Source organism: Helianthus annuus, chromosome 9 (genome assembly GCF_002127325.2).
Source record: "Helianthus annuus cultivar XRQ/B chromosome 9, HanXRQr2.0-SUNRISE, whole genome shotgun sequence".
Lineage (NCBI taxonomy): Eukaryota > Viridiplantae > Streptophyta > Magnoliopsida > Asterales > Asteraceae > Helianthus > Helianthus annuus.
This window is the reverse complement of record NC_035441.2, coordinates 42,672,125-42,696,010: the sequence shown is the minus strand read 5'-3', so window position 1 is coordinate 42,696,010 and position 23,886 is coordinate 42,672,125. Positions and strand designations below refer to the sequence as shown.

The window sequence follows — 23,886 nt, the reverse complement described above, 5'->3', positions numbered from 1 at the left end:
ACATAACCACAATTCCGTGTTTTGCCCAAGGACATACGTATGGAATCTGCCTACCCATCCAAGATATTCATTTATGTGCATCAGGTTCGGTGGGCGATTAAGGCTTCCGGTCTCGCTTTCGCTTAAGAGTATACTTTGAATACGTTGATTTTGATTTGAAACGAACGCCCATTGACTTGGTGAAACTTGATTCGCTTGCGATGGAATAGACAAAGATGCGGATACGGGAGATTCGGCCCATGATGTCGATAATCCTGTGCTTCTATACTTGCTCTCTGTATTGGATGGAATTCCCCACCAATCCGAACTCATTTTAGATGAATAAAAATGAAAATCTAATTAAATCACTTGAAACAAACAGTTAAAACACTTTTTGAAACCTTCTGGAAAAAAAAAATTGACACGTGTCTCGACGAAACTCAATGTCTTTGGCGAAACACTTAACCGACGAAACTCTAGGAAGTTTCGGCAAAATCAATTCCAAAGGAGAAATGGGAGTTTCGTTAGACACTCATAGAGTTTCGTCAAAATGGTCACAGACAAGACAGAAAGTTGGTGAGATATTTTCCAAAAAAAAATACTAAAAAATTATCCTGACACACACAAAGTTGGTGAACCAACTTTTCAACCATCGATACCTTTACCCATGCTAGACTTCACCAACCATCATTGTATTAGTCAAAATTTTCAAAGTAATATTATAATAACAACAACACTTCAACAGTGACTTCAAACAAAGATCAAAGCACAAATATTTTGAAGAACAACATGAACTTTTTGAAGATCCTGATGAACACGATGAAAAATCCAGTCAAACTTATGAGTTTTCCGGTCACTAGACAAATTTCCGAGCAAGTTTGCACAAAAAGTTTAATAAAAACCAAATCTTAACATGTAAATAAGGTTTTTCAGCAAACTAATCAGCAAAATATAAAGATTTTCAAGGTTATAAACTTGTTTTTCTAGAAAATATTAAACTTTTGTTTCAAACTTTCACGAACAAATCTGGGAAAAACACATGAAAATCTACTCGGTTTTAACAAGGAGAAGAGCCAAGGCTCTGATACTACTTATTCATTCCCAGATTTGACAAAAATCACTTCAAAAGTTATATCTGTCGGTCCAGATCTGGGTTTTCTTCATGTTTCCATCATGGTCACATCTTGAACAAAAATCACTAAAATCACAGATCTAGAGCAGATGTGACTTAGCAAACTGTTAGATTTACTAAATCGGGTACCATGGATCTGATACCAATTGTAGGACCATGTTTCGGGACCGAAACCGTGATTAGTGTGAGATTAGTTCAAGACGGGAGAGATTAGAGATGGATAAAGAAAACTTCTTTGTATTAATCGGTAGTGGTGATCTCTCCCCCCCCCCCAAACCATAAAACTCACAGGGAACTCACACAATGACCTCACCCTCACTCTAACTCTCTCTAGTGCAAATGAAAGACAACGGGTGGTATTTATACCCACACCCACTTCACTTGGACACACACGGTCAAACCCATAACCCTCTCGTTTGACCACTTCAAACGAGTGGGTCAATACACATTTGTTTGACCGTTTTACTAACTATTACATAATCAGCATAAAATACAAATCTAATCTATTCGACAAGCATCGGACACAAAATTTGCATCAACATTTGCTGAACGTTTAGTTCGTTTACAACCCTATTAATAAGGTAATTTGGATGGAGTTATGTAAAGCTCTTATGGGTAGGGGTTATGGTTGGTATGGGAACATGCTAATAGGAATGTTACATGAGTCCAAAGGTGGTTGATTGGGGAAGTTGATGGTGGCCGATGGTAGGGTAACCGGGTGGTGAACAAAAGGTCAAAGCCGGGGTATTGTGGTCGGGTTGAGTTTGGTATAGCACGAGACTTAATTCAGGTAACCATACCGCTATATTTGGGTAGACGTTGTGTTTAACGGCCACCAATGTAAGGGCAGCCATGTTTGACTGATAACATGTATATATATACACACACATGCCTAGGTCAAAGATTAATGAACATGGGTAACTGGATGGGTGTATGATTTTATATCTAGGGTTTTGCATGGTTATCGTGGAGATCTTGAATGTGTAACCTTTATGATACAATTAGGGAATTAAATGTATGAACCAGTATGAAAAATTAGGGTTCTAGTGGTGCTGTAAGGTCCTTGATTGGGTGCACCTCACTAGGATCTCCTAACTTACTATAAAGCAAATACTACGTGAAGGTGAGTTATATGATCCCCTTTTTATAGTTTTCGGGTGGCATGTATGCTTCGCCTACAAACTTACCTGGTTATATATATATGCTTAAATGTTACCCCTTAAAAATCCTCGTATGATTGAATGGTTTTCAAATAACCAGATTATGCATGTTAGATATTATGAATATGTTGTGCTTAACGGATTACATGGATAAGCAATAGATATTGGTTGTGTGCTAGGTTATGTCACTGGCTGTGTGCTATGTTTTAGATGCACTTGCCATGTGGCCATGTGACAAGAAATGAAGTCTTATACCGGTGTAAAAATACTTAGATTAGTTACTTGTAGTTGTTGATATCCCTAGTCAACTTGTTTATTTTAAGAATTTTTTGGAATATAATTTAGGACATGTCTCACCAACTTAGTTGTAGATCCTCTTTTTGGAATATCTCCTAGCTTTTTTCCAACAAGAACTTTTTGAATGAAAAAGAGAAACCCTTCACCATGCATGTATTAGAAGTTCACTTTAAAACTTTCAAACTTAACATAGATTAATTATTAGGCCATCCGTAGTGGGGCGGGACATCACGCCGGAATCAGCCATGGCGCCCCATAGCGCCGGCCCACACCGAAACAGGGGGCGCTATGGGGTAGAATTTTGGAGTCGGCGTTATCCTCTTCGCGGCGCGAAGCTGGAGCTTTTCAAAAATCAGACCAATCACGCCAATCTCACCGGCCAACCTTGTCGGTCCGATGAAGTGAAGAAGAAGACGCCGGCGTGAAGGTCATCGGAGTCTCCGATGAAGTGATCGGAGAAGATGATCGGAGCAGCAGATTTCCGATAAAGCTTCAACCTTTGTGGTTTTTGCTCAAAAGAAAGCTAAGAAAACACGAAAGGTACAGTCTGCACATTTTGATGATGATTTGGGGGAATTGGTTTGTGGGTAAGTGTTGATTGGTTTGTTTGGTGTTGTGGGTGTAGATTATTTTGGTTGAGGATGTTACTGATGTGGGGAAGAAAGGGCAAACTTTTGGATGTTAAAGCTGGGTTTTATAGGAACTTAATTAAAAAAAATGAAAATTAATTAACTGAGTAATGATGAGATAGGGGCTTTATGACTACGGCCTCAAGTGGCATAACGCCCCATAAAGCCCCTGTGTGACGTGGCACGACACGTGTTGCATAACGCCCACAAAGGGGCTTTATGACTACGGATGGTCTTAAAACCAAACGCAAAATGGAAACATAAGGTTACCAGATGCAACCATTTTATTCAAATTGATTATTATGATAATAAAACCATTGTGTCTCACTCATTCATTTGTCCGCCTCTTGGTACTAAAACACTTGGTACTAAAACACATAACAGGATGCTTCATATTTTGCATAATTAGATCCTGAAAACCACCATAGAAAATCCCAATTAGTAAATTAGTAAGCTGGCAAACGAAAATGTAAACTTCAAAAAGAAGAATGAGTTCAATAATAGATAGTTCATACTGCTGGTAGGCGATGTTTACTCTCCCAAGATTAGGACGGGCAATCTTCGCAAACGCCTCTTGGGAAAGTACAAGGTCATTCGCTAAGCATGTCTTGCATTGATCAATAACCATGACAACAATAGTGTTTCCGGTGCATGCATCATGGATGGCTTTGTTTGTTCCACTGGTGTAGCGAATACGGTACTTTCTTCCACATGCTCTTCCATTGGCAAACAGGCTGCTATGCAGTTTTGCAACCATGACACCTTGATCTTTTGAACCGAAACATCTTGATGCTAAAAATGATCAATATAAAGTTCAAATTAACTAGGATATAGTTTCTTAAAAGTTTTTAGGTCTAAAAATAGAGTAAACTGCCATTTTGGTCCCTGAGGTTTGGCCAGTTTTGCCATTTTAGTCCAAATCTCAAACCTTTTGCATCTAGGGCCCTGTGGTTTCGTTTTTGTTGCTATTTTAGTCCAAAAGCAAAACCATATCAGATTTTTCAAAAAGAACCTTCTATTTTGTCCTTTTCTTCAGGGGCAAAATGGTCATTTGTCACCTTCATAAACTCTGCTCTCTCTATAAACTCTGCACCTGCACTCCCTTCCCCCTTCTCACCACCGCTACCTCCTCCCCCCTCAATTAACACCACCACTGCACCACTACCATCCCCACCGCACAACCACCACTACACCACCATCCCCACCGCACCACCACCATCCCCACCGCAAAACACCCAAATCTCTCTCTCTCCCCTACTATGTACAATCTGGTTTTAGATTTACCCAGATTGTCATCCCTATCTCTACACTCTACTCCATCTATGTACCAAAACATCCTTCACCACCTCCACTTATTTCCATCACAAATCTGACATAAAATATGCATAAAAATTATGTCTTTCCAACCACAACCACAATGAAGCACTTTTTAAAGCAACCCTCTTCCAAAACAAACAAACTTACCTCGGTTCTTCTTGACTGTAAATAATACCTCTTAAATCACACGCAATAAACCCTAAATCGGCCAAAAGAAATTGATGTGAAAGTTTAAAGGGGTGCTAGGAATATACCTCTTAAATCACACGCAATAGAGACAAGAGAAGAAAGTCTGATGTTGTGAGTTGTGTACATGTCGGAAGTCGGCATCGATGCCGTGAGTCCGCCACAGCTCAGCCATACGCCACCACAGCAGGGACGACGACGGTGGTGTACGAGAGAGGAGAGAGAGCCTTTACAGCAGGGACGACGGCAGTGGTGTTCGAGGTTGAGAGAGAGTGTGAGCAGAGGTTGAGAGCAGATGTTGAGAGCAGAGGTTTAGAGAGAGAGAGAGTGAGGAGAGGTTGAGGGTTGAGGGTTTTGTTATTTTAAATGACCATTTTGCCCCTGAGTAAAAAGACAAAATAGCAGGTTGCAACAGTAAAAAAAGAGGGGGATTTGAATTTTGGACTAAAATGGCAATAATAGTGAAACCACATGGACTCAGATTTAAAAAGTTTGAGATTTGGACTAAAATGACAAAAGTACCGAAACCACAGGGACCAAAATGACAGTTTACTCCTAAAAAATAACATAAACAAGCAAAAAAAAATCATGTAAACAAAAAAAAATCAAATCCAGAAATAATAAAAACCCCGTTCAAAGAAAATAAATATAAATATTATGAAGATTATTTGTTCCAAAAATGATAATTAATTTTTGATAGGTGTGTTCTTTTTTATGCTTCTAATTTCCTAGCTTTCTGCCCAAAATAATTACTTAACAAAAGAAAAAAATATCTTTAGGCTTTTTATTAGCCGTACCTATCCACCAATTAGGGTCGTAAACAAATCAAACCAACAAATACAAAAATTTGTCTATGTTCGTTTGTTAAGGCAATAAATATGTTTGCGAACCATTAATAAACACTTATCGAACAAGCTTTATGTTCTTGTCCGTCCATGAAGGAAATGAACATGTTCATATTTGTTTGTGTTCATTCGTTAATCTTAGGTATAATAAACACAAACAAATGTTAACAAACACAAATGAACATTCATTAACACAAATGAACACACACTGTAGGTCCCTTTTCTCGGAGGATCGAGAACAAACCTATACCTTGTTATACCAACCCACTAGCGAGTGCGGAATCCAAGCTAGTAGGCAAACCGGGATGAGACAAGTATAAACACAACCACACAAAGATTCACCGATTAACACTAGTCGTATTAATGCAAATGAAGGTTTCGGTTACAAGCTCAATGTTTACAAATCTAACATGTAAACTCTCAAGTGTGTGTGTGTGTGAGTTCCGACAGAATGCTCTCAAAGAAACTCTCTATCTCTCGGTGTCTTTCTGTCTGTGTGTCTCTATCTCCCTGTTTGAAACTGGCAGAACTGCCTCACACTCAACACATGCATGGGTATATATACCCAGCCCAAGATGCTATGTCCGAAGGATTCGACAGATGGTCCGAAGGATCATCTGTCGACCACATGTTACACGAAAGATCAGCATGGACCTCGAAGGATCATCCTTCGAGGTCTAATGGTCGAACCATATCTTTCGAGCATCTCGAAGGATCAGTTGTATCCTTCGAGGCTATCCTTCGATCCAGACAAACATCTTTCTAACTGTTGACTAAGTCAAACCGGAGGATGGTTGACTTTGTCAACTTACAGGACTGACATGGACATCGTTTATATACAGACCGAATACAGACAAAGTACAGACACAAGTGCACCAACAAACTCCCCCTTGGCTGTAGCTTTGTCTTTGATCTCTAAGCTTTGTCTTGTTCTTCTAAAAGTGTAGACTCGTCTTGAACTTCGACGGTCTTTGGTCTTCAGGTCTTCAAGACTCTGATGTCCTATCATGTCTTCAATGTCGGAGGATCTTCAAAGTCTTCACGTCTTGAAAGCAGGAAGTGTATCAACAAACTACCCGTATCATGTAGGAAGTGTGTTGACAAACTCCCCCTTAACATAAGCTCCCCCTTGAGTTATGCTCGTGAAATACTTTAACTTTATGAAGTAAGATCCTTGAGGTGATGATGATGGCCAGCGGCAACTCGATCATCTTTATCAGTAGAGTGCCTTCTCGTCGTGTCTTCATTCCAAAGCTTGTCATTGACCATGTTCTCCTAGCCTTTAGAATCTGCACATGCAAGAAATCTAAACGCGTAATGAGAACACTGCTTGGAATATAGTTAACATACGACACACGAATGACCATGTCACAATCAAACACCGTCCGACAGTTTGAAAGTTTAATAAATTTGTCAATTTAAGTCTTTAACTTTCAAAACATGCAAATTTTGACCGTTTATGAAGATTTAGTCAATTCGGTTTTCAGTAAGGTTTCAGGTAACGAAGACTTGAGCTCCAACATCGTACGATCGAAAATAAAGCAGAAATAAAATCTTTTTGGTTTTTATAAAGTTTATATTAAAACAAGCCTAAAATCTTTTTGGTATTTTTGGAATTAAAAGACAACAATTTAAAATCCTTTGAGTGTTATCAAACGACATCACCGCTAATGTCGTGCTGATATGCACCAAACGACGAAACTGTTTAAAAGAAAAACAATAAAAGTTAAGCAGTAAATAAATGAATATATACAAACATTCTTTTTGCGAGTTTCGAGGGTAAGAGAATCATATCAGTGTACGGTCATGCCAAAACACTCTTGTTGTTCAGTTAGTTAACATTTAGATAAGCATCCTATAACGATTATCGGTATTGTTGTCCACTTAAGCTCAACTTATCAGATGTAATCATGTTTAGACGATACGTTAATGTATGATTTATACTTACCGACCGGTGTTCATCCACATCACGACACATTCCCGTATCAAGGTATGCACGAGGGTTCATCTTACCGGTGAGTATACCGATTATCATCTGTTTGACCGTATAAATTGTGAGATACTCACTTATTTTGATTTGAAAACAAGTCCTATGTGATATAATCACTTATTGATGAGGAACTTGATTTTCGTATGCATGAGGGCACAGGTGCAAGTCCGTGAACAGGTCAGTACTTCCGTACAGCAGAGAGACGAACTTGACACCCGGATAAATGTGATATTTTATCACTTATTTGATATGGACATGTGATTGTTTATCACTTATTGAGGTCGAATGCAGTATGTAATATGTACACGTATGTATAGTATCATGGAAGATCTAGACTTGCGTCCCCGTTATTTTTCGGTAAAAGATACAACCATGATACCCAGATGATAAGCAGCATAAAGACCGAATATCTCAGAACCTCGGCAATCTATCAAACGAAATTTCGGTACTAAGACCATATGCCAATGAATGGTTCCCACCTGGTCTTCAGTCGATTAAGATTTATATCACCCTGCACACTTTAAAATGATTGTGAGCCTACCGATACATCTTATATAGAGCTGCTTATCGTTTTTCATTTAAGGTTTAAAGAGGTTTGGATAGACCACTGATGTACTATCACTTTCTCTTTTGCTCGCCAGGAAACTCATTTTTGTTTTTCTATTGTTTTTGTGTTTTTGAAATTTTTCGGTGTTTTTGTATTTTCAGATTTTGGATTTACTCCCCCTAAAATCAATAAACTAAGAGAAATTTAAAACACACAAAGATATTTACAAAAATGATTTTCCGATGTTGGTTTACTCTTGTGCTTGACCTTAATGCCATTTACCAAAATTAAGTTTTATCAGAAAAGGTTTAACAAATTTTGGAAAAATGAGTTGGCATGTCGGTAAGCGGTGCGGACCATGACAACATTGATGAGTTTCATATTGAAACAATCACTTGTGAGGTGATATCCGAGATCAACGTGTCAGGTCAAAGAGTGCTGTACGAGATAATAACAATTCACAAAGCAGTTAAAATATCGACAAGTATAGGAGAGATTAAGAATTTAAAGGCGTATCCTGCAACTGTTCCGTGCATTGCAAGGAATCTAAGCACTCTCCCAACTGGATATCCATCCGGTGTGGACTTCAAGGTCGAATTTGCAACTACTGAAAAATCTCTTGACAGCAACAAGCTCATAAACCTCCGGGTCCGGCTGGTCTTCCACATTTCACCAGCGAAGGTCTTTGACTTTCTCTTTCAGAAATGGTGTGCGGATGTTCAATCCACGCCAAGGCATCGACACACATTTCACTTCATTCGTTCCTGTGGACCCGATCAAAAACCATAATGACCAAATTTTTGGCACGTTCTTCATTTGGTCGAATTTTGCAACTTCATTCATCCACATTTTCTTTTTCTTTCCTCTCTCTCCATCAAAGGCAACAATTTCTTCTGTCGCCTATCTTGTGCAAGGACATTCCACTATCAACAATCCTAAGACTATCAATAGTTCCTCCTGGAACTTCCTGCACACTCACTCAGAGATCAGTTGGAGAGAGGGACCCAAGCCATTGTGGTCTTGGGTCTTCCATTTTCATCAATGACAATAACTTCTTGTCTTTGATGGTTTGTAAATTGTGATGGTCCCCCTGATTCAGTAACCGATTTAGGTTTCCATGTCTGTTTTGTTTTATCAGTGTCATTCTTTAAAATCTTAACTTCATTACAGTTTGAAGTTTTTGAATTTGTTGATTTTACAGAAACAGATTGTTTTTGAACCACATCGGTTTTAATTGCTTTTTCAATCCTTTTGACCTGTTGGCGTTTCTGCTTCTTCTCCCTTTCTTTTACAAGGCGGGGATCTTGTCTGACAGAAGCAGATCGCTTACGGTCATTGTGATCACGGGGAGCATCAACCTTTTCTTTCTGCTTATGAAGATAAGGGCAATTTCGAATTATATGCCCAATGGTTCCACACTCAAAACATGATCTTCGTTCAACATACCTCGAAGAATCATGTGTTCTCTTAGCCGATGATGTTGAACTTTGTGAACCCGAGGTACTAGGCTGTGAACTGTTTTGTTCATTTCTTTTCAAAACAGTAGCTTTCTTGACAAAATCTAAGTTAGATTTATTTTCAAACGTTTCAATTTTGTCCGTTCCCGTCGATTTCACAAAGTTAACATTTTTCTTCTTCTTTTGAATCGGCTTCTTCTGGACTTGAGCCGGTGCCTTTCCTTTGGGCTTGGTGTGATTTTGCTGTTTTGGCATTGCTGGTAATTTCTTGTTGCCAAATTGTTTTCGAACTTCAGCCTTTGGGATTGGAGGACACTGTGTAACTGTAACATGTGGTCCTTTCTTCCCCAGAAACTTACTTGTCGAATTTTCAAAGACTTTATCGATTAAGGATTGATTAACGTTCTTAATCGGAAAATCTTTGTCTGAGTAAATTTTATCATCACCAACCAAAGTGTACAGCAAGGTCACACTCTCCGACTCCTTCTCAGACGAGGACTCAGTTGCAACAGTCTTAGCGGGTGTGGCAGGGGGATCACATAGAATGTGATTCTCAAGAGGTATGTCCTCATTTTTAACTACCGCATCAGACTTTGCTCGAGCAGCATCATCAGATTCATCATCTGAAGAATCAGCATCCTCAACCTCAACTGGAGGATCCTGTTTCTGTTCAGCAGTTACAGATGTATCTGCTGACACATCCGAATCTGAGGATACTTCTTTCTGGTATCCGAGTCCTGCTGCAAACTCCTTCACATCAAGAGGAACAGATGGTTCGAAGAACACTCTATCCTCCTCATCAGGCATGGCATCATAATTGTGTCTGACTGGTGGTGGACATTTTTTGTATCCTATGCATGTGACATCCTTCTTTTCTTTCTGAACGTCAATGATGTGATCCAACACGTAGCTAGAGCTCAAATAGCTGTCTAGCTTGAGTTGGATTGCCTCACTTTCCGTTTTTACACAGACCATTTCTTTTTGCATTGCCTCAAGACGTGAGATGTACAAATTAATGTCCGTTTGTTTTCTGGAAACCATTTTAGTCAATTCAGTTTTGTCTTTCTTTAATGTCTCAATCATTGACTTAAATTCCTTTTCATGGTTTTCATAAAACATATTGGCTTCTGTGCATTTTGAAAGATCCACAGTCAACTTCTGATTGTGGATGAATGTCACATCATATTTTTTCTGCAGAGCCTCGTGTTTGCTTTGCAAAGCACACCACTCATCATTCAAGGAATCATGTTTGTCTTGCAAGTCAAACAAACTAGCTTGTAAAGCATCATGTTTGGCTTGCAACTCAGACATGTTTGCCTCTAACTTAACACATTTAGCCTGCAAGCTATCACAGTTATCACAGTTTACAGCAATGGGTTCATCGACACATACCTGACTTGAAGAACTGTCGACATTAGCCATAAAGGCTGAATGGAGAGAAGACGAAGTACAAGCAGCTTGATCCATCAGAACAGATCTTCCTTGAGTTTCTGCTACAGCTTCCTCCAACAGTTCATCAAAGTCAACATCATTCGAGACACCAGATGTCTCACCTACATTCTCATCGCCTGACCCAGATGAATCTTCATCAACACTCCTGCTGTACCCAGAAGAGTCTTCATCTTCAGACGATTCACCACCACTGGCGGAAGATTCTCCACCACTGGTGTTAACTATATTCTTCACAACTTGAGCAAAGCAAGCTGTACCATTAGGAGCATCACCACCAAACTGGATTGTCCAGTCGCAACCTTCATCCATCTGAACTACAAGTGCCCGGTTGTCTTGATTGTTGACAGGCACTAATGTACGTTCATTATTCCTGTTCTGGTTCTGCTGGTTGCCCTGGTTTCTGAAGGGGTTCTGGTTTCCATGCTGTGCTGGCTTTGCACATTCCCTCTTGAAGTGACCCCGTTCACCACAGTTGAAGCACCTTACTGCTTGTTTATCGAACCCATACTTGGTGTCTCTCTTACTTTCCAAGCTGGTTCTGCCAGTACTTTCCATCCAATCCTTTGCTCTTCTCACAGCACTAGCAAAGGCCCACTTGATATCCATCAAGTCCATCTCTTCTTTATCTATCTGCCGATAGTCTTCCTGTGTCAGATTAATGTTGCCAATCTGACCTTCTATCAATCCACAGTACGCGCTCACTATAGTGTTAAGTAGCTCCATGTGTTCCTTGGCTACTTCTACACTGACTTTTGAGAAGCTTGAAGTGTCGAGCTGTACTGTATTTGGCTTTGATTGTTGACCAGCAGATGATGTTCCTCCATAACATGCACGTTGTTGTTGAGCAGGAGGCGGAGGAGGAGGTGGTTGGATTGGATTTCCAAATATGTCTGTGGTGGGAGGCGGCTTAACAGGAACTTGTATTGGATTGCCAAAACAATCTGTACTTGTGACAAACGCCGTTTGAATTGGAGCATGTGAACCAGTTCTTGCAGACGAAGAGCTGGAAGTTCCATAATACACTTCTGGATTCTGTGGCAATGGAACTCTCTTCGCCTTCAAGGTTTCCTCCTGATCCTTGTTTTCCAAAAGCTGCACGAAGTCGTTAAAAGTTGTAGTTCTCAACGCTCCGTTATACTTAAGAATTTCCAAGAAACTACTCCATTGAGGAGGTAAGGCATCAGCAAACTTCTTCACCACCTCTGCTTGAGTTGTTGTAACTCCAAAATTGTTCAACTCAGTAAGCAGGTGATAGAAACGACTTGTCATGTCTCCCAGAGACTCCTTATCCATGCAAGCGAAGCTGTCAAATTCTTTCTTGAGTAGGTCATGACGCAGCTGACGTGTTGCTTCATTCCCTACTCCTCTTGTTTTCAACCCGTCCCACAACTTCTTAGTTGTCTTGAAGCTGACAAACTGGTGATAAATATCCTTGCTCAAAGCCTGGGTGAGAATGGCGTATGCTTTCTTTTCCAGATCATACGTTTTCTTTTTATCTTCGGGAAGATCAGCAAATGACGCAGTCTCTGAAGCAGCAACCTCTATGGCTTGATCGAAATCTGTGGTGAAACGTATCCACAGTTCCGTATTTTGACCAAGAACATATGTTTTAAACCTCTCAGCCCATCCTGGATATTCATTCAAACTCATCAGTTTTGGGGGTCGATTCAAACTTCCTGTTTCGCTTTCGCTTAATAAGATACTTTGTACACTCGGAGTTTGACCCGTTACTAATGCCCATTGATTTGATGGTAAAGCATTTGCTTGTGAAGATGTAGATACTGGAGATTCGGCCCATGATGGTGATAGACTTGTACACGTGTATTTTCCACTATCAGGAGCCGGTGTACCCCACCATGAAGGAGTAACTCCTGAACTTGTATATTTACCACTATCTGGAGCAGGATTCCACCAACTCGGATTCATCTTTGACAAGAAAAATAAATTCTAAGTGAATAATCCGAGAGATCACACAACCGAAGGTTCCTGGTCGAAAGATCTGCAATCACAGAAAGTTGTTAACAATAAACAGATCACAATCGAAAGATATAATCTTGTTCGAAGGATCAGCAGTACTCGAAGGATTACTGTTGACTCTCGAACAATGATCTCGAAAGATTCAAGAACTCGAAGGATTCCCTTTTGAAAGATCCTTATCTTTCGAGTCAAATCCCTATCTTTCGGACACTTATCTTTCGAATAGCTAACTTCCGAAGGATCACACTTGTTCGAATGATCAACAGTGTTCGAAGGATCACTGTTGACTTTCGAGCACTGGCTTCGAAAGACTCAAAATCTCGAAAGATTCACACTTGAAAGATCCTTATCTTTCGAGACAAAACAACTATCTTTCGAAAAGATTCCCTAATCGAAAGATATGTTTCAAACTTCGAAGGACTACTCGAAAGATGTTTATCTATCGAGCTGTCACTGATCGAAGGATGGTCTTTCGATGTCGAAGGATATCTTTCGATGTCGAAGGATATCTTTCGAATGTGCACTGACACACTGACACAGATGTGACGGGTTGGTGAAAAGGTGACAGGTTGGTAAGGTCAACTATCGGCAAAAGGTATGGTCAGACGTACTTTCCCACCAACTTTGAAAATTTTGCCAAAAATGAAATCCTTATCTTCAACACCAGTCACCGGAATGTTAACCGGAGATTTAACCGGAAAATACAAAGTTACTCAAAAACAAGTTTTCAAGTTACCCAACCCAACCTTGAACACTCCCGAAGGTTTAGGAACCGTTTTTCAGTTTAAACAAGCAAGAAAAACCACAAAAACGAGTGCTAAACCAAGTGTCCAAACACACCAAACACTTGAACAAACCCGGTTTTAAACAAGGTAAAGAGCGAGGCTCTGATACCACTTGTAGGTCCCTTTTCTCGGAGGATCGAGAACAAACCTATACCTTGTTATACCAACCCACTAGCGAGTGCGGAATCCAAGCTAGTAGGCAAACCGGGATGAGACAAGTATAAACACAACCACACAAAGATTCACCGATTAACACTAGTCGTATTAATGCAAATGAAGGTTTCGGTTACAAGCTCAATGTTTACAAATCTAACATGTAAACTCTCAAGTGTGTGTGTGTGTGAGTTCCGACAGAATGCTCTCAAAGAAACTCTCTATCTCTCGGTGTCTTTCTGTCTGTGTGTCTCTATCTCCCTGTTTGAAACTGGCAGAACTGCCTCACACTCAACACATGCATGGGTATATATACCCAGCCCAAGATGCTATGTCCGAAGGATTCGACAGATGGTCCGAAGGATCATCTGTCGACCACATGTTACACGAAAGATCAGCATGGACCTCGAAGGATCATCCTTCGAGGTCTAATGGTCGAACCATATCTTTCGAGCATCTCGAAGGATCAGTTGTATCCTTCGAGGCTATCCTTCGATCCAGACAAACATCTTTCTAACTGTTGACTAAGTCAAACCGGAGGATGGTTGACTTTGTCAACTTACAGGACTGACATGGACATCGTTTATATACAGACCGAATACAGACAAAGTACAGACACAAGTGCACCAACACACACCAAAACAAACAAATGATGTTAATCAGAATCTTTCATCACAAAAATTACATATATAGATCCAACCAAAATATACGAACCTAATTATCCATACATATTTGACGTAATCCTGTTAAAAGGTATGCAATTTCAATACACTAATAATTAGTAAATATTTTATTAGCGGGAATTTTGAAGTATTTAGATAAAATATAAAAGTTAAAAACCCAAATTAATCATCAAACACAAACGAACATAAACAACATAAATAAACAAACGTAAACGAACATTCACCGACATAAATGAATGAATGCGACATCTGTTCATGTTGGTTTATTTAGATAAAAGAATAAAATTTCTTGGCGGTTCATGTTTTCATGTTATTGAATGTTCACTGAATTTCTTATCGGTTCATGTTCGGTCTTCGATCATCATTTAGTGAGCGAACAAAAACGAACTTCCTGCCGAATAATCACAAATTGTTCACTGGATCATTCATTTGCGGCCCTACAACCGGCCCAGTGTTGCAAAATCTAAGAAATTACTTACGAACATAAGGTGGGCTTTCTACGACTGCTTGAAGGGCATGGACAACTGAGTTTAGACATACCACCATGTTAATGAAGACTAGAGCTTTCATTACCACACCCATCTTTGATATGTATAACACTACTTTAGTTTGTTTTTTTAGCTGGTTTACTTTTTCTGGTGAGGACAAGCAGCACATAAAACTTTTCTTTTATAGATGTATGTCATGCTTCTTGAATTCAAATAAGTACGAAAGTCTTATCAGAAAAGACAGGTGGCTCATGGCTAGCATCGCGAGTAGTGGCGGATGTAGTGTATAAGCAAGGGTAGCACGGGCTACTCCTCAACTTTGTCGGCGTAGTGTAAAATTAGTACAAAAAAATATTTTATCTCCGTTTTATATATCGAGGATACCCCTAAACAAATATCAGGATACCGATAGGTCCAAAAAAATTTTTGAGATACCCCTGATCATGTCTTCTAGATCCGCCACTGATCGCGAGGTGTGGGGAACGTTAACTTCTTAGTTGGAGACATATCATAAGATAATGTTATGTTCTCAACCATATAAAAAAAACCAAAAAGTTCCAACAAAGGTCATCGGACCTTCTTGACCCTCCCCTTATTCCGTCTCTCCGAGGTGTCAAGAAGCACAAAAAACTTACTTTTTATGGATGGAAAGTCCTGGAATGGAGGCCAACAAGATGTTCTATTAAGTCAAAGAAAACGGAGTAATAATGATGGCTGGTGGCTGGGAAGACGACGGATGTGCATGGCCGGAGTTATTTATGTTGGGATTAAACCATCCACGTTTATTTTATTGATTTTGTCATTTTTTCTCCTTTTTCTTTTTTTAGACTTCTGGTAACTTATGTAGAAAAATATGTAGTTTTCTATTAGCGATCCTTAGGAATTCGTAGTTGAGTTAAGGTATAATAATATGCCCAATTCAACTCTTCGATCCATAGGAATATCCGTAGGGTGTTGAGGATGGTAGACTTCAATTGAATGTAGGACACAGTCAACTATTGGAGGAGGGTTTAAAGTAGTTACAGGGTGTGATGGTGGGAGGGTTGAGTATCGACGATTTGTACGATAGGGGTTTGATGGAGGAGGATGGTTTGAAGATATATTGGAGGGTTGAGCGTAATAGGTTTGATCGACGAGGGTTTAAAGGTCTGAATGGTTCCATAGTACCCATAGTTGATCAGTAGTTGTGCAAAAATTGATACACACTCTTTCTACTTTGTAGTGATAAACATCCAAAGAACTCCATGCTTGAGATAAGCGGGCTTTGTTTAAGCCATTTAAATTAAAATGATTAAATAAGTAATCATACGTACAACTCAGTAGATACAGTATATTTCAATGCAATACGAAAAATATATAGTACAATATAATGCGGTGCAATGCAATAATATAAAATGCAATACAGTGGTTATCATAACCACAATTAAAATGGTAAGCATCGGTTGTGATAAGCCCTATTTAAAGCAAAGGGATTTAACAATCTAACTAAACATCGTCACCGTCATGTCTAATAGTACGTAATACACAAAAATGAACTTAGAAAAACACCATTTGCAAATGTAACAAAAAAATATCCTCCAAAAAACACTATGTGCAAATGTAACAAAAAAAGTCATCCAAAAAAAATATAACTACATATGCAGCTACATGGACTTAAATGTCCTTCCATCTATGCAGCTGCCTTGATAAGTCCGCTACATGGGCTAGGGAACTTGGTTATAAATCCACTAGATGAAGTAGTGCATTTCAATGTTTAGGAAATATGGCAGGGTAGTGTTCAAATGAAACAAATCGAAAATGGTGTGAAGTCCTCTAGATGAAGTAGGAGACTACCTAGCTAGTTTCGTTCTCATTTTCTCAAACTCTTTCTTTTGCAAACCACCTAGATACGCAAAAAAAAAAAAAAAAAATGTGTGTATTTATGCATGCATGTATATATGGGCAGGGGACGGATCTGGTTTGTTCGTGCATAAATTTTGGTGGGTTAATATCAAAGTGGGATGTTTTGCATGAAGTCTTGTTCAAGTTAGTATCCCATGATCGTGAATCTGACAGCCCAAACGAGGGGTCCTCGTGGACATGAGCTAGTACTGAAAATATAAAATACGAGTAAAACCACAAATTGAACACCAATCGTTACTAGTAGTGCAATAAAAAGGTAAAATACTCAAAGTGACTTGTCGAAAAACCAAAAAACCATAAAAATAAATCTTGGTACCGATATCATTGTTGCTCAGCCGGTATCAGTTTGGTTCGATAGAAAGCTCTTTTTGAATAGATTCAGTTCGAGTTTCGTACCTAAAGTTTGCTGAGGTTAATTATTTAAGTCAAAAATACAAAATTTTAACATATTGTGGCCAGTCGTTTTTATTTTTTGACCCTTTTATTCCTTTTGAATGAAAAAGGTTAAGTTTTAAAAGTTAGAAACATGAAGCCATACCATTGTATGTTCAAGTATGCTAAAATATTGGAATTTGGATTCAAGTAGTTACATTGAGCAAACCTTAAAATCAAACTTTAACTCTTTTAGTATAACTCTATTTTAATAAAATATATATCATACTATCATAAAAATATATTAAACAAAAACGTGCACTAAGATTAAGGTACTAGGGGGACGGGGCACCCATGCAGGTACCCTCCCCGAGTTCAACCTGGCACAAGAACAAGAACACCTCCTCCAGCCTTACAACTACGGCATGCGCCTTGGAAATGCCACAAGGAGTACCCGTGCATGGGTAGGAGTGGGGTTGATTTTGGTGGGGTACATCATATCTCTTAAAAGTTGAATGTCTGATTGGTGGGTATGATAAAAGAGTGTGATTTTTTGCAAGGGTAAGGCGCCGACACTGTTTTGTAACTTAATGGTAATTTCTAAGAATTTTGACATGTTAGATTTTGATTGATCGGGGTAAGGGTACTAACCTTGGGAGCTCTTCCCCTCTAGAGAATAATCAAATTCAATGATGCTAGTTCGTTTTGATACGATAACAATATGGTGCATGTACTTGATATACTTTACAATACCAAAAATAGTTTATTTTGAATATAAGTTTGTTTTTTCAGTTAAATTTATGTCAAAATGGTAACAAAAAAATGATTAGCACTACCGTATTTAATTTTTTATTTAAACAAAGAAAAAATAAATTAAATAATAAATAAAGTATTATAAAAAAAAAAAAAAAAAAAAAAACTTGTTACCTTGTGTTGGAAGATAAATAAATGTAACTATTTATCAAAGTTGGACTTTTAAGGTTTCTACTATTTTCCACCCACAAATTTTGTTTTCATATTCTTTTTACTTTATCTTTCTTTATATACATCTATATATATAGAGAGATATAATAAAAAGGGTTGTGTGAATATTATCTCTATTTTTAATAAGGAAATACAATCTAGGACTTCTCAGTTGTAACCAACTTATTGTTTTCTTTTTTGGAATATCTTCCACAATTTTACCAAGAAGGTCAAACATTTTGAATAAAGAAAAAACCACAGTGCGTGTATCAAAAGCGCACATTTTGAAATTTTTAAACTCAACTTTTTCTTAAAAATAGATAATTAAAACTGAACGCAAAACACAATCATATAATTACCAAATGCAACCAGTTTATTACTTTGATTATTATCACGATAATACAACCTATCATGTTTCCCTTATTCATATGCCCTTTTACTTCTTGCTACTAAAACTCATAACACAACATGCGCCTTTATTTGCTATCTTTATATCCATATTTTGTATCATCATATCCTGAAAATCACCACAAACAATTGCCAATTAGTAATATGACAAATGAAATTGTAAAAACATTAAGAACATAAGTGATGTCAATAATAGTTGGTACATACTGTTCGTAGTTAATGTTTACTCTCCCAAGAGCAAGACGGGCAATCTTCGCAAACGCCTCTTGGGAGAGTACAAGTTCATTCTGGCTGCATTTCTCGCAACTACCTATAACCTTAACATCGACTGTCTTTCCGGTGCATGCGTTGCGGATGGCTTTGTTTGTTCCACTTAAGCAACGAACTCGGTACCTCCTTCCACAGGCTTTTCCATTGGCAAGCATGCTGATATGCTCTTTTGCAATCATGACACCTTGATCGGTTGAACCATAACATGTTGATGCTAGAAATGACCAATATAAAGCTCAAATTAACTTGGATATAATTTAGGATACCAACACACTTTAGGTGAATTCTACAACTACATGTAAATCTTAGAGCTTGATTAATTTGATTATTCTTTTTCTTTTTCAATAATTTATTTGATAAATAAACTTAATTTTCTGAAATAACTTGTGTTCTTTAACTTTTTTGTAACTACAAATTTCTGTCTTTTTAATTCTATTGTTGAAATTCAGATAATTTTTTTCGTGAAAATAAAGTATTCTTTTGTCTCATGAGTTTAAAATAATTATGTTTATAATACACCTCATAAAATAAGTATTCTGAAATCTGAAGGAAAAGATTTAAACAAAGTGTATTTAGAAAAAAAAAAATTAACGAATACAAGTTACAATTGATATATCAAATTTTCTGTTAAATCAAATCAATCAACTTGGTGAGTTGGCAACACGACCATCTACTAATACAAAAAAAAATTATTGTGAAGAAATTACTTACGAACATAAGGCGGGTTGGCTACGATCGCTTGGCCAGAAAGGGCATAAGCAACTGAGGTGAGACAAACGATCATGCTAAGCAAGACTAGAGCTTTGGTCACCACACCCATCTTTGATATGTAATATGTTTATTTCCAGCTGGTTCAGTTACCTTTTTTTGGTGATCAGAAGAAGCGCATAAAACTTTCTTTTATAGATGGATTGGAGGCTACCAAGATGTCATGCTTCTTGAATAACTAGGAAACTTTTATCAAGTCAAAGAATACGGAGTAATAATGATGGCAGGTGGTAGAGAAGACAAAGGTGGTATGTAAGCAACGGGTATGGAAATCGATGGAGGCCATCCACGCTTATTTTATCGATTGAGTTTATCCAAGAAAAAAATGTTATTATTATCTTTTTTTATAACAATATTTTTTTTTTTACATAAAAACCGTCTATCAACTTGCACATTTAAAGATCTAAACCCAAACCGATTTATCACAAATGTAATTACCATACCACTAGACCATCATAACATGCAATGTTGGTCACGAAAGTAATTGGGATGGAATTTGATGAGGAACTTGTGGAAATGACTGCTAGGGATTCTTTGTATGTCACTTTGTTATGAACCCACCGCCTGAACGTATTGTGGTAATTAGTTACCCACTATTTTTATTGCTTAATTAGTTTTTACTTTTTAACGTTCAATGAAAGGATATCTTGAGTAAACCATAGTAGTTACCATCACCTGCACTACTCTTAGTTAATGAGATCCCAATCCCACTTCTCTATCCATGGTTTACAATATATATATATAATAGTAATTTAATTATTATAATTGTAAATATTAAAAGTTGGGTTGTTAAACCATTGACAGTAAGTTAGCATATGTGGAAATTCTCTATATTTGCGTTGAAGATACTATAAGTTACATAATTACTCGAGTTAATCACTGTTTTCGTCCCTGTGGTTTGTCAAAAATCACTATATCAGTCCATTAGTTTAAAAATTACGATTTCAGTCCCTGTGGTTTCACTTTCGTTACCATTTCAGTTCACCTCGTAACCATTTCAGTCCCTGTACTTACAGAATAAATGGATTGTAATGGTTACGAAAGTGAAACCACATGGACTAAAATGGTTACGAAAGTGAAACTACAAGTTTTAAACTAATACACTGAAATAGTGATTTTTAACAAACCACATGGACAAAAACAGTAATTAACTCTAATTACTCACTAGTCTGGGCTTCTATCGATTACTCCGTATATAAGGTCAAAATTTATGGATCCACTTACAAAACGATCATATAACGAATTAAAGATAATGTCATGGAGATATATGGTCAAAAGGATATACAGATTCACTTACACGAGGATTATTTAGAGATAATATAATGGAGGGGAAGGCCTATTACTTACAACGAGTTACCAGAATTGGAACTCTAGGTATATGACCAAAATCCTAAGAAATTAGTTTATAGGGAATAATAAGCTTTGTAGCTGTAACTTGCATATATCAAACTTTCTGACCTTTTTATAAGATTAGGATAATTGTTGAGAAAATTACGAAAATAGCCGAGAAAAAGGTTGACTTACCAAAATAGCCATCATAGGCGTCCTGAAGCAGGGTATCACTGATTACGAGAGAGCTTATGCGTCTACAGGGCTCATTCATGCGCCCGCCAATGTAGAAGTGACACGTGTCTCAATGACATCATGCATCCCATGCATCCGTGACTCATCCCATGCGTCCGTGACTCATCCCATGCGTCCTTGACTCAACCCATCATCCCATGCGTCCGTGACTCATCCCATCATCTCATGCGTCCGTAACTCATCCCATGCATTGCCGACTCATCCCATGCGTCCGTGACTCATCCCATGCATTGCCGACTCATCCCATGCGTCTATGACTTATTCCATGCATCCGTGACTCATCCCATGCCTCCCGTTTTCGTACTTGCTGCTTCATCCATACACACATCCATATAAAAGAATGGCAGACGCATAAGATGTTGGATGCCCCTCTCCAAGGACGCATGAGGTGGTTATTTTGGTAAGTCAACCTTTTTTCTTGGCTATTTTTGGAATTTTCTCATAATTGTTATTTTATGTGGTAAAAGATGTCCCTTATATTGTTCTTGGCAACAAAGGGGTTGTTGCAGGGCATTTTTAAAACACAGTCAAGGTAAGGATTGAGGTAGATTCTGCTGAAAAATTATAAGCAGCAGTTCTAAGAAAATACTCATGAAATCAAGTTTGATCACCTTAATGTATACAACAATACAAACCTCTTTATAATGGATACACCAATATAACAATAAAAACCACTTTCTAATGCATATAACAATAAAAAACTTCAAATCAAAATTTGGGTATTACAATGTGAAGTATATATTGTTGTCTTTATGTACCAAAAATTGTGAAGTTCATTAGTTCAAGGCATCAAAGTCAGAAGCTATCCAACTCTTTAGATATACCATCCACTATATCATGTGTACCGTATTAGTTTGATTTCTTATAAGGGTCGTTTTCAGGTTATGAACTCTTTCCAATAAGCTGTATTTATCATGATAATACAATCTGTCCTTCCCATCTATAAAACTTTTTAAGTTAATTGAATGTCAGGTGGTACTCTTATATCTAGTATTCCGGACTTATTTCTAGTTAACTGAACTTTTTGAAAGAAAGAAAAAAAATAAAAGAAACAAGGTGATTTGTATTAGAAGCGTACTTTTTATAATTTATATATCTCTAGAAACTGAAGACGAAAAATAGATAAATGATTAACTAAATGTAACAATTTATTAACCAGTTAAACTTTTATAACGATAATACAATCTATATATCCTGTCACACTTATTCATATGCTCTTATAACAGGATATGCGCTTTTATTTGGTAACTTTATGTTCATATTTTCTGTCATCAGATCCTGAAACCAAAACAAAAAAAAATCCCAATTAGTAACATAACATAAGAAAATGTAAACTTCAAGAGCGAAACGAGTTCAAAATAGTAAGACGTACTGTGCATATTCAACATTCACTTTCCCAAGCTCCGGACGTGCAATCTGTGCAAAAGCCTCCTGCGAAAGCTCAAGTACATCCGCCCCACATGTCTCGCAACGATCTACAATTGTAACATCAACAGTGTTTCCAGTGCACGCATTGGGGATGGCTTTGTTTTTTCCACTTGTGCAACGAACTCGGTACTTCCACCCACAGGCTTTTCCATAGGCGAACAAGCTGCCGTGCGCTCTTGCAACCATGACACCTTGATCTTTTGGACCGAAACATCTTGATGCTAGAAATGATCAATAAAAGGCTTAAGTTAATGAAGATATAGTTTCAGTAACCGTACATTACAAAACAAATAAGTATCACTCGTTGGAAATTACTTACGAGCATAAGGTGGCCTGTATAATATTGCTTCGCCAGAAATGGCATTAGCAACTGAGGTCAGACATACCATCATGCTAATCAAGATTAGAGCTTTGGTCATCACATCCATCTTGATATGTAGAACCCTACTTTAGTTTGGTTTTCTGGCTAGGAGATGCACATAAAATCTTTCCTTTTATAGATGGAATGATCTGCATTAGAGGCTAACAAGATGTCATGCTTCTTAAATTCATTTACCTACAAAGGATTATCTAGTCAAAGAAAACAGGCTTCTAAAAATAGGATTCTTAATTGAGCTCCTGTTAACTGCTAACCATAGAAACGATGACATCTTGGTTTTCGATGTTGAACTTACCATTGATGTGACGAGTGTTGTCGCGGTTGTAGGGAAGACTAGGCGTCGACAATGGCTGGAAACGACCATTGATAGTAATTTAAACTCCAATGGTTAGTTGTATTAAGTCGCGCTAGTTTCACCAAGTCTTCAAGGTTGTTGGAGTCATTTTGGAAATAAGGAGTTAGTTTGTTTGTATTTTACATATTTAAACAAACCTTTGTATTTTTTGTAAATTTTCATTCACGATTTAATAAAAGAGCAACCCTTGAATAGATTCTCGACCTATATTTCGTTGTTTGCTTTCTCTTCTACCAACATTGGGATTATAGCACAGAACGACTGCATGTTCATGGCTTATAACGTGGCATTCCGCATTCAAGCTAATGTTATATATGTTGGATTTTAAGTTAGACTATTAGACACAATGTAATTAATGAATATTGGAGATAGTATTTCGT

The 23,886-nt window shown here is 37.8% G+C and overlaps 3 protein-coding genes across 3 annotated transcripts; all 3 read right to left on the bottom strand.

Annotated features, from left to right (window-relative positions):
- Positions 1-3,525: 3,525 nt before the first annotated feature.
- On the bottom strand, positions 3,526-15,171 carry LOC110875589 (EG45-like domain containing protein). Its single transcript, XM_022123784.1, has 2 exons — positions 15,069-15,171; positions 3,526-3,989 (listed from the first exon to the last, which is right to left on the bottom strand). The coding sequence occupies exons 1-2, from the start codon at positions 15,169-15,171 to the stop codon at positions 3,526-3,528; spliced, it is 567 nt and encodes a 188-aa protein (XP_021979476.1).
- A 3,496-nt stretch (positions 15,172-18,667) lies between these two features.
- Positions 18,668-19,859, bottom strand: LOC110874252 (EG45-like domain containing protein). Its single transcript, XM_022123051.2, has 3 exons — positions 19,704-19,859; positions 18,930-19,206; positions 18,668-18,831 (listed from the first exon to the last, which is right to left on the bottom strand). The coding sequence occupies exons 1-3, from the start codon at positions 19,810-19,812 to the stop codon at positions 18,825-18,827; spliced, it is 393 nt and encodes a 130-aa protein (XP_021978743.1). The 5' UTR covers positions 19,813-19,859; the 3' UTR covers positions 18,668-18,824.
- A 2,661-nt stretch (positions 19,860-22,520) lies between these two features.
- On the bottom strand, positions 22,521-23,226 carry LOC110874253 (EG45-like domain containing protein). Its single transcript, XM_022123052.2, has 3 exons — positions 23,092-23,226; positions 22,717-22,993; positions 22,521-22,622 (listed from the first exon to the last, which is right to left on the bottom strand). The coding sequence occupies exons 1-3, from the start codon at positions 23,198-23,200 to the stop codon at positions 22,616-22,618; spliced, it is 393 nt and encodes a 130-aa protein (XP_021978744.1). The 5' UTR covers positions 23,201-23,226; the 3' UTR covers positions 22,521-22,615.
- Positions 23,227-23,886: the final 660 nt, after the last annotated feature.